This window comes from Choloepus didactylus, chromosome 9 (genome assembly GCF_015220235.1).
Source record: "Choloepus didactylus isolate mChoDid1 chromosome 9, mChoDid1.pri, whole genome shotgun sequence".
Classification (NCBI taxonomy): Eukaryota; Metazoa; Chordata; class Mammalia; order Pilosa; family Megalonychidae; genus Choloepus; species Choloepus didactylus.
The window spans coordinates 132,911,211-132,922,315 of NC_051315.1; the positions used below are offsets into that span (position 1 = coordinate 132,911,211).

Genomic DNA, 11,105 nt, shown 5'->3' on the forward strand with positions numbered 1-11,105 from the left:
TAGCTAGCATGGCAGCTAGACCTGCATTAGTTAAAGGGCTGCCAGTATCTCTACAGAGCCTGACCCACTCTGTCAAATTTTTTGCTCTGTTTTGTGCCAGGATAACTTTGCACTCCTTGTTGCACTGCTCAAAAATCATTTGCTTAACCACAGTCTCTGCTACTCCTGGATCTGAGAAGATTCTCTCAGCTGCGGTTTGCATCCTGGCTACAAAATCCGCAAATGGTTCTGTGGGGCCTTGGTGTATATTGCTGAGTGAGGCCTGAGCCTCTCCCTTACCTGTTAGCTTTTTCCAGGCACCCACAAAACAGCGGAAGATCTGGGCGTAGACCTCTTGTGGGAAACCCGTTTGGTTCTGGGCATGGGCGCCTCTCCCCAACAGCATGTCAGCATTCCACCCGCCACGTCTCCCCGCCGCATTCCTTGCGGCCTGCTCTTCAGCTAACTCCTCAAACCATGCTTTCCAATCTATGAATCGGCCTGACGGCAAGCAAGCACGGGCTAGCTGAAAAATATCTGCGGGTGTATGATTCAGAGCAGAGAGGTTCTCGATCATGTTCAAGGTATAAGGGGCATTGGGGCCATACTGATGGACGGCCTGCCTCAATTCCCTCAATAGTTTGTAATCATATGATTCGTGCTGATTGCCACCTTGGGGATTGATAATAACCGGGTACATTTCTGAGACTGGCTGCGGCTCAAGTGGCTGGTAGCCACCCAGCATGCCAAAAGGTCTAAATGTTGTGAAAGGGTTCCATCTCCAGAAATGTCTCCCACCACTACCTAATGGCAAAGGGTCCTGAGGGCCTGTGTACTCGGGCGGGGGGTACGGCAAAGGTTGCCCCTCCCCTGACCGGCCCATCGGGGTTTCCGGGTCTGGCAGCAAAGGATAATTACATTTACTGGGCATGGCCACTAGAGGGAGCTCTCGGCGAGGTCCTTTGGTGGGACCGCCCAAGGCGTCAGTTGGGAGCTGGGGTGTCCCTGGGGGTGCAGCGGTAGACATTGGCGGGGCGGAAGGCCGCACGGGTGTGGCGGGAGGCTCCTCCCACTCAATTAGCGGGGATGCTTCCGCCTCCTCGCCAGTATCGCTATCTGACTCTGAGTCAGAGTCACTGGACTCCGGCGGTTTGCCCTTATAGGAGCCGTCCGCTGACGAAACTGACTGGGTTTCTTGGAGCGCGCACCGTGCTTCTTGCAAGGCAGAGGACGGGCTTAGGCCGGCAGCCGATTCTAGTTCAAGGACCGCACGGACGGTCTCCCATATGGGTACTAGAATCGGGTCCATACACACGCCCGTCTGGCGCGCTCGGTCTATGTCGCGACCGAGCTTCATCCAAGAGGGTAGGCTAAGGCTGCCGGTGCAGGCAAACCAAGGGGCAAAAGTATCAACATCATCAAGAAAACGCTGAAGGGAGCTTTTCCTGACCGAGATACCCCGTTGTTTCAAAAGGTTCTTTAAGGGAGCTAGGAGAGGTGAACTTCCGGACTGCCCCATGATTGCAGTCGGCACTATACTTCAGTCACTCGGAGAGCTCTTCCGAGTCCCCCGGGGTCACCTGAAAACCCACGGGCCCTAACTATCATGTAATAAGACGCACTCACCTTCTCGCGTTGATCAGGCGCGGGAAGTCCGCCGTAAGCTCGATGCGCAGCGCTGCTCTCCTCACAGAGGGACCGTCGAGAGCGAGGCAGGAGGAGGAGCGTTCCCCGTACGGGCCACCACTTGTCCGGCGCCGCCCCGCTCGACCCCTGTTCCCCGGCCGGCGAGGGGAGAAACAAGGGATGAGAGAGAGAGAGATGCAGACCACGCAAACTGACCTGGCTGGAAGTCACGACTCGAGCCACACGGCGGTTGCGAGAGCAAGTCTTTTACTGAAGCTAGATAAGCATTCTCTGTTACAGGTTTCCACGCGGGGCAGAGTGCCTCGCGGGAGAGCAGCCTCGATGTGGCCGTCAGGTACGGCTCCTAGTGGGCTGTCTCCCCGAGGTTCGCTTGGGCAAACTCTTAAGTACTCTACTCATAACCAATGATCTAGCGCCGCGCATATGCACTCAATTGGCAGATAGGAATAGTGAGTGTGCACGTCATAAGCGGAAGCAGGATATGGGCGCCATCTTGGCTCATTCGATGGGCGGGGGGACTTTGGAGCAGGTTTACAGCGCATGCGCTATGCCCGTCCCGGGAGACGGCTCTCCACACCCCCCCTCCCCCCTCTCTCAAACTCCTCCCTGCCTCCCAGCCCGGCCGGACCCCCCCACCCTCCTCGGAGCCCTCTCTGTCCTCCTTGCTCTCCTGTCCCCTGGCTGGATTGCTCGTCCTCTGAGCCTCCTGGTTTAGCGCTGAGGCGTTTCCTAGTTTTTTCCTTTGACACCAAGAGTCTCCCATGTGACACGCCACACCCCACTGACCACCCCACAGTGTGCAGGGGGCACTGGGGCCTTGGCAGGCACTGAACCACACGGCCGATGACCCTTCTGCTCAATCCCCTTCCCTTGGCAGAGGGCAGGGCCATGCCCCTGGGCACCCCCAAGGCGGGTCTCTAAGGTGGGTTTGCTCACCCACAGGTCTGCACCGTGATTCCACCAAAGGACCACAGACACAGAGGTGTGCAAACCGGAGCCTGCAGTCCAGGAGTGGCGGGGGGCGAGGCACAGAGGGAAGGCAGAAGAGGAGAACGGGGAGGGGGATCTGCGGCCGGAGCAGCCTGGATACACACGGACGCAACAGATCTGGCACTGGGGTTTGCAGGCCCCCAACTCCCTCGGGATCACAGAGGGGCTTGGGTCACCCAAAGGTCCAGGACACAGGGGCCGGGCCAGGCTCTCTCGCCTCCCGTCTCCTTCACCTCTTTCACTTCTGGTGGAAGGAACTATTTATTTACTCTCAGAGAACTCCATTCTTTTAGCAGGAAGGGGCCGGCTTCCTGACAATGCCCCAGGACATCGCACCCCAAGCAGACGCCCTCCACTTACATTTTCTCATTTCTGGGAGCACAAGCTGTCTGGGTTGAGTCCTCACCTTGAAGTACCCTCAGGGTGGGTGGAGCCTCAGGCAGCCACCTCCGGGGAGCCCCCTCCCCTCTGTACTGCCCTCACGGAGCAGCTGTAGCCCCCTCAGCCCATCTGGAGACCTATTCCTTCCCTCCCAGCACCCCACCCACCGCCCCTGCTGCCTGCATTGCACTTCGGGGGCGCTAATTCCATCCCCACCTTCCGAAACAGGAGGCACACACTTGAACCAAAAGGAGCTAACAGTGGAGTACGGCAAACACTTAAATAAAAGCTGCAGAGAAGGGGCAGAGTGTTCTCTGGTGACAGGGACAAAATAGTAGTCAGGATGCAGAAGGCACCAGGATACACCCAGGTGATAAGTGTTTTCCATCATCTTAACAGATCGTGGTATTTATTCACTCAACAAAGATAAACTGAGCTCCTACTACCCTGCCAGGTTCAGCCCCAGGCAGTGAGGACGTGCAAAAATACCTTCCGGGAACTTACACTGGCAAGGAGAGGCGAGTCAATCAGCTTGTGTAAATAATGCATGTTGCCATTTGAGTAAGATTTAAAAGGAAGCAGTGCAGAACAAGACAGAGTAAGAGACAAGAGGGACAAACGCACAGGTGGGGAGATGGGGTCAGTCATGGTGTCTCTGGTCTGGTGCATCTTTTTTGCCCAGACCTTAGCAGGTGAGCTAACTGAGTGGGATGCGGTGTAGACAGGACAGCTCACAGCAGCCATGAGCTCGGAGTGGGTGGTGGGGTTGTGGAGACCCTGGGTCATGGTGAGGTGGGAAAGACTCAACTGTGTAAAGACGATGGAGGCAGCGGATGCCAGAGGGAGTTAGGCCAAGCTGGAGAGAGGTGGCCACACAGGGTGGACAGCAGCCAAAGCCAGCTGGACGGACGGCACCCACAAATTCTGGGTGGAAGAGACAGTGTCAACCTCTTCAGATACTCACCACTAGGTATTTGTTTCCTGTTGTAACAAATGTTTGGGTGTCCTGGATTCTGTGGTCAAACAGTTCTGGTTCCACTGATTATAGAGTTGATTTTATCTGGGCCCCGTGATAAGTGGGTCCCTGGTGCTTGTTTGTGATTTCGTGACTGTTTCATGCTGCCCTGGAAATGCGTGTGTCTCACCTCCCAATGCACCATCATCATAACCTCCCCGACCGTCCTACAGTGAGGGGCACGTTCAACAGTGTTTCACTAGGATTCGCTCAGCAGATTCCCAAGATGGCTCTAAAGGCTGGGGCAGGAGATGCTCTCAGAGTCAGCTCACTTCTGGCCCCGTTTGTGCTTATCAGGTGTTTTTAACTAATCCCCATGTTGTTAATTGAGAAGCAGAGACCCAGAACGCTTTTCCAGGGTCGTTTAGTGGATAAACCAAGACTGAGCACCAGTCTTCGGAGTCTTAGCCAGGGGATCCCTCCACTTCAGAACTACCCCTCAGACCTCTCCATTGCAGGCATGGGCATCTCCAGCCTTCCTTTTGCTCAGACCAAAGTTCTTGGCGGCCTCGTCTTCCTCTCACATTTCCCATCCAATTCATCCAGAAATCCTGCTGACCCACCTTCAAAATATCTCTAGGATCAAACCACTTCTCATCACCTCCCCAGCCACTCTGTGACCCAGCCACCGCTGGCTCCCACCAGCACTGCCAAAGACTTCCCAGCCATGCCCTCCTCTAGCAGCTGATCCCGCCATGGGTGGGGTGAGCCCCTGACCCCAGAAATGTGGTGACCCCACTGCTGTCACTTCCACCCGAGTCCTTTAACCCCATAGGGCCCCACACAGTCGGCTCCATTCTCTCTTTGGAGACCACGCCCTTACAGTTATGACATCCCATAGTCCTCAGGACCGTGGCTCTGGCTGCCCCAGGGCTAGAACGTTCCTCCTCCGGTTTCCATGTGGCTGATTTGCCCGCCTCCTCAGTCTGAGCTCAGATGTCCTTTCTTGTTAAGGCCCACCCTGAGCCCATCACCCAGACCCTCTTTCCTGGTCCACTGTTTCCCCATAACTTGCATCACCCTTTAGCCCACAGCATATTTTACTCGTGTCTACTGTTCATCGTCTGTCTTCACACAACTTGCTCTGTTCACTGACCTATCCTGCCAAAGGTCCTAGAGAGGCCCTAGTGTACAGCAGGTGCTCAGTGCACACTTTCTGTGGAAGTGTGAATTCCAGTACACTGCTGGGGGCTGGGTGGAGGCAGATCACAGGCTGGCCTCGGTTAGCACGCAGGTAAACTGAGGAAGAAAGGGTGATTGCTCAGAAACTCTCAATCTTAAATTGAGTTTTCTTCTCTGTCTTCTTCTTTCTCTTTTTTTAAAAAAAATTTTATTGTAACATACATGCCACATAAAATTTCCATTTTTAGCCCTTCCTGTGTACAAATCAGTTGTGTTAATTACATTCATACTATTGTGCCACCATCACCACCATCCATTCCAAGACTTTATCATCACCCCAATCAGAAACTCTACTCCCCAATCCCCAGTCCCATTCCCAGTCCCTGGTAACCTGCAGTCTACTTTTTGTCTCTGGAGTTGCTTATTCTAGATACATCATATAAATGGAATTACACAATATTTGTTCATTTGTGTCTGGAGTTTTTCACTCAACATGATGTTTTCAAAGTTCATCTATGTTGTTGCATGTGTCAGAACTTCATCCCATTTGATGGCTAAATAATATTCCATTATGTGGATAAACCACATTTTGTTTATCCATTTATCTGTTGATGGACATCTGGGTTGTTTATACTTTGTGGCAACTGTAAATAATGCTGCTATGAACATTGGTGTACAATTATCTGTTTGAGTACCTGTTTTCAGTACTTTGGAATATATACGTAGGAGTAGAGCTCAGGTCTATGGTAATTCTGTGTTCAACTTTTTGAGGAACTGCCAAACTGTTTTCCAAAGGGGATGCCCTATCTTGTATTCTCACCAGCAATAGACAAGAGTTCCAAATTTTCCATATCCTTGCCAACATCTGTTAATTTCCATTTTTTTAATAATAGCCATCCTAGTGAGTATGAAGTAGTATCTCACTGTGGTTTTGATTTGCATTTCCCTAATGGCTAATGTTGCTGAGCATGTTAATTCATGTGCTTACTGTCTATTTAGATATCTTCTCTGGAGAAAAGACTATTCGAGTCCTTTGCCTATTTTTAATGTAGCTTGTTTGTCTTTTTATTGTTGAATTGTAGCAGTTCTTTGTATATACTGGGTAATAAACCTTTATCAGATATATGATTAGCACCTATTTTCTTCCCTTCCGTCGGTTGTCTTTTCCACTTTCTTGATAAAGTCTTTTGATGTGCAGAAGTCTTTAATTTTGATGAAGTCCATTTATCTATTATGTTCATTTGTTACTTGTGATTTTGGTATGACAGTAATACTGGCCTCACAGAAAAAGTCTGGAAAAGCTCCTCCGTCTTCAATATTTTTGGAAGAGTTTGAGAAGGGTTGGTGTTTATTCTTCTTTGAGTGTTTGGTAGAATTGATCAGTGAAGACAGCAGGTCCTACACTTTTCTGTTTTGGAAAGTTTTTTTTTTTTAATCATTGATTCAATTTATTTACTTATTATAGTCTGTTTTACTTTCCTGGGCTGCTTAAGAAAATCCCTTGAAATGATTTGGCTTAAACAATGGGAATTTATTCACTCACGGTTTTGAGGCTGGGAAAATGTCCAAATCAAGGTGTCATCAAGGCGATGCTTTCTTCCCGAAGACCGGCTGCCGGCGATCCTGGGCTCCTCTGCCACATGGCCGGGCACATGGCGGCATCTGCTGGGCTCTCCCTTCTATTCCGGGTTTTGTTGGTGTGCTGGTTTGAATGTATTCTGTCCCCCAGAAAAAGCCATATTCTTTGATGCAATCTTGTGGAGCAGACATACCAGTGAGGATTAAGTTGGAATGTTTGGATTAGGTTGTTTGCATGGAAATGCACCCCACCCAACTGTAGGTGATAACTCTGATGAGATATTTCCATGGAAGCATGGCCCCACCCATTCAGGGTGGGCTTTGATCAGTGGAGCCATATAAATGAGCTGATGGACAGAAGGAACTCAGTGCAGCTGAGAGTGACATTTTGAAGAGGAGCTACAGCCAAGAGGGACACTTTGAAGAAAGCACAGAAGCTGCAGATGAGAGACAGTCTGAAGATGGCCGTTGAAAGCAGACTCATGCTCTGCAGAAGCTGAGAGAGGACAAATATCCCAAGTGCAACTAAGAGTGACATTTTTGAGGAACTGCAGCCTAGAGAGGAATGTCCTGGGAGAAAGCCATTTTGAAACCAGAACTTTAGAGCAGATGCCAGCCATGTGCCTTTCCAGCTAACAGAGGTTTTCCAGACACCACTGGCCATTCTCCAGTGAAGGTACCCCATTGCTGATGAGTTACCTTGGACACTTTATGGCCTTAGGACTGTAACTGTGTAGCCAAATAAACCCCCTTTTATAAAAGCCAATCCATCTCTGGTGTTCTGCATTCCGGCAGCATTAGCAAACTAGAACAGATTTTGGTACCAGAGAAATGGGGTGCTTTTGCTGCTGAGTTTGCAAATACCAAACATGTTGGAATGGCTTTTTAAATGGATAAGGGGAAGATTCTGGAAGAATTGTGAGGAGCTTGATAGAAAAGGCCTAAACTGCTTTGAAGAGACTGTTTGTGGAAATATGGACTCTAAAGATACTTCTGACGAGGCCTTGAACAGAAATGATGAATGTATTATTGCGAACTGGAAAAAAGACGATTCTTGTTTTAAAGTGGCAGAGAATTTGGCAAAATTGAGTCCTGGTGTTGGATGGAAGGAAGAATTTGAAAGTGACAACCTGGAATACTTAGCTGAGGAGATCTCCAGACTATGTGTGGAAGATGTACCCTGGCTTCTCCTTGCAGCTTACAGTAAAATGCGAGCGTGGTCACCGGAAATGATTATTGGCCGACTAGGAAGTGGAACTAGTCTAGATGTCTCCTGTTTTCTTATTTCTTGAGGAGAGTACGGAAGGAAGGTCTGTGTCTTGGCCGGCGTAGAGTGGGCTCTGCAGTCCAGGGGCTCCGGCGCCGCCCGCAGGGGTCTGAGCCCGCCAAGGAACGGGAGGGTACAGAAGTAACTTACGGAATACGTTGGAAAGTGATGAAGTGCTATAGGAAAAAGAAGAAATGTAAAACAAGGTTGTGCTGTCAGATGAGAGCCCAGGACCACCAAGCCAAGTGCTTTGGACCCCTGATACCTGGCTCCTGCCGGACAGAGTCCTACTACCTCCTCAGCATCCTATCTTTGCCAAAAATGGAAGTCGAGGAAACCTGTCAGGAGCAGAAATCACATTGATGGCCCAGGCCCAAGATTTCCATTTCCTAAACCACCTTTGATCTCCCTTCTGGAGCAAGAGGCAGAGCCCTGTGTTCAAGACCCACAGGACAGGGAGTCCCTGAGCTGCTCCTACCCAGTGTCAACTGACAAGATATGGTCTCAGAATGTGAAGGCAAATTCAGAACAAGAAGTTATTGAAAACGGAGAATCCTCTTGGATGAAATTTAAAAGTCCCCTAGAAGTTGTTTCCCAAGATCCTGAGGTTGGAGAAGTTTGTGTACAGGATGTCAAATTAGAGAATCAATGGGAAATGCCCACAAGGGAGAAACTGAGAGAAGAGAAAAAAGGCTCCGAAAAAGTGACCATCAAGAATGGAAAAAAACAGAAGGTACTTAGAAAAAACTTCAGTCCAAACTCAAAATGTATTCCATATAATAGATTTCCTACAGAACAGAAACTCCACAAATGTGCCAAATGTGGCAAAAACTTCAATTGGCATTCAGACCTAATTCTCCATGAGCGAATTCACTCTGGTGAGAAACCCTATATGTGTAATGAGTGTGGAAAAGCATTCAAAACCAGAAATCAGCTTTACATGCATCAGATAATCCACACAGGGGAGAAACCTTTTAACTGTATCCAGTGTGGAAAGGCCTTTAATAGTAGGTCAGCTCTTTGCCGACATAAAAAAATCCATAGTGGGGAGAAGCCTCATGAGTGCAGTGACTGTGGGAAGGTTTTCAAAACCAGGAACTGTCTCAGTATGCATCAGATCATACACACTGGGAAGAAACCTTATGAATGTAACGACTGTGGTAAAGCCTTCCAGTTTAGACATTCTCTTACCATTCATGGCAGAATCCACACTGGGGAGAAACCATTTGAATGTGAGGAGTGTGGGAAGGCCTTCAGTGGGAGCTCAGACCTCACCAAACACACAAGAATCCACACTGGTGAGCGACCTTATGAGTGCAATGAGTGCGGGAGGGCTTTCAGTCGGAGCTCAGACCTAAGCAAACACAAAAGAATCCACAATCAGGAGAAAAACTATAAGTGCCTCCAGTGTGGAAGAGCATTCAGTTTCAAAGGAGAGCTCACCAGACATAGACGAACCCACACTGAAGAGAAGCCTTACAAGTGCAAGGAGTGTGGGAAAGCCTTTCGTCATAACTGTAAACGCAGGGCTCATGAACAAGAACACACTGGGAAGAAGCCCTATCAATGTGGGGAATGTGGGAAAACTTTCCAGGATCGGCACTGTCTTACCATCCATCAAAGAATCCACACTGGAGAGAAACCTTTTAAATGTTTGGAATGTGGCAGAGCTTTCAGTGGGAAGTCAAACTTAACCAATCATCAAAGAATCCACACTGGAGAGAAACCTTACAAATGTGAAGTGTGTGGAAAGGCCTTTCATCATAGTTCAGTCCTGAGGCAACACAAAAGAATACACACTGGTGAGAAGCCATATACGTGCAATGAGTGTGGCACATCTTTCCGTCAGTGCTCAGCTCTAATTGGACATAAGAGAGTTCATACTGGGGAGAAACCTTATGAATGTGAGGAGTGTGGAAAAACTTTCAGAGTAAGCTCAAATCTTACTGGACATAGAAAAAGAAAACATAGAATATGGAGAACTCACAGATGTGGTAAGAGTAGGAAATCCCTTTCTCCAGTAACCGCTTCCCACGCTTTATCTGTAGGCCATATTTTGACCACCAGTACTTGAGAGTAACACTTCTGGTGTTTACCAGAACTTTCCCATTTCTCCTTCTACCTCTTAGACTGATCCTGCCAAGTGTCCTAGATTGATTCTTCCTAATTCCTTGACCCGTAATTGTGAGATACCCAAGGCTTTGCCCTTGACTTTTCTAGCCAGTATTTATTTTTTCATTGAGCACATTCACTTCCAAGGCTGTCTGTCACTCAATAATAGTATTAAATTCTTAGTTGTACTTTGCACCAGAAACTGTTCTCAGAGCTTTACACATTTTAACTTATTTAATCCATAAAACATCCGTATGAGATGAGGAAATTGAGGCATAGAAAGATTAAGAAGCTTGCCCAGGATCACATTACTAGTAAATTCTGTGCAAATGACTCCCAAATGCTCAGACTTACCTAGGCAATTTCCATGTGCCTGACCATATCTTTTGGATGTGAAGGTGTACCTCAGTTCAGCACAAAACATTTTTTTATTAATAGCATTGATCACTTTTAGCTGTTTTTTCGTTTGTTTTTTGTTGTTGTTTTTTTTCTTGAATCCTGAATGGCCCTTCTCCATATGGGATCAGGATTGTTGAGATTCGGGGAGCGGGCGGGGGGGGGGGTGGGTAGACAGAGGAAGGGCAGATTTAAAAATTATAGATAAGTAGAATTCAGCTGTATGTTGCTTATATAGCAGTTTACATATGGAAAGAGCATGAAGCCTACCCCAGTTTAAAGTTATAAATACACCAAAACTTTTTCTAATTGTTAATTTCTTAAATATTTGCTATCTCTATTTGCATGACATATAAGATGCTCTTTCAAATTTCTTAGTAAATTTATATCGTTTTAAGTCTAACAGCATTTCCTATATCCATCCTTTCTCTTCCACAAGTTACTTCCTTATCAGGTCCTTATAGTAGGCAGAATTAATGCCCACACTACTGTTAAAATAGAAATTGAAAATACTAGAAGAGGGTTCAAATGTATTGGCTTAATTAACATAATGATATTTAAATTTATCTCTGAGTTCCCTGGCTGATAAATGAGATGAACAATAAGTCACCCAGCATT

At 48.0% G+C, this 11,105-nt stretch overlaps 1 protein-coding gene across 1 annotated transcript; it reads left to right on the forward strand.

Annotated features, from left to right (window-relative positions):
- The first annotated feature begins 7,968 nt into the window (after positions 1 to 7,968).
- Positions 7,969 to 10,294, forward strand: LOC119544368 (zinc finger protein 311-like). Its single transcript, XM_037849804.1, has one exon. The coding sequence runs from the start codon at positions 8,542 to 8,544 to the stop codon at positions 10,051 to 10,053; it is 1,512 nt and encodes a 503-aa protein (XP_037705732.1). The 5' UTR covers positions 7,969 to 8,541; the 3' UTR covers positions 10,054 to 10,294.
- Positions 10,295 to 11,105: the final 811 nt, after the last annotated feature.

Excerpts from the sequence above, each read along its gene's own strand:
- LOC119544368 (XM_037849804.1), top strand. The coding sequence starts at position 8,542 with ATGAAATTTAAAAGTCCCCTAGAAGTTGTTTCCCAAGATCCTGAGGTT.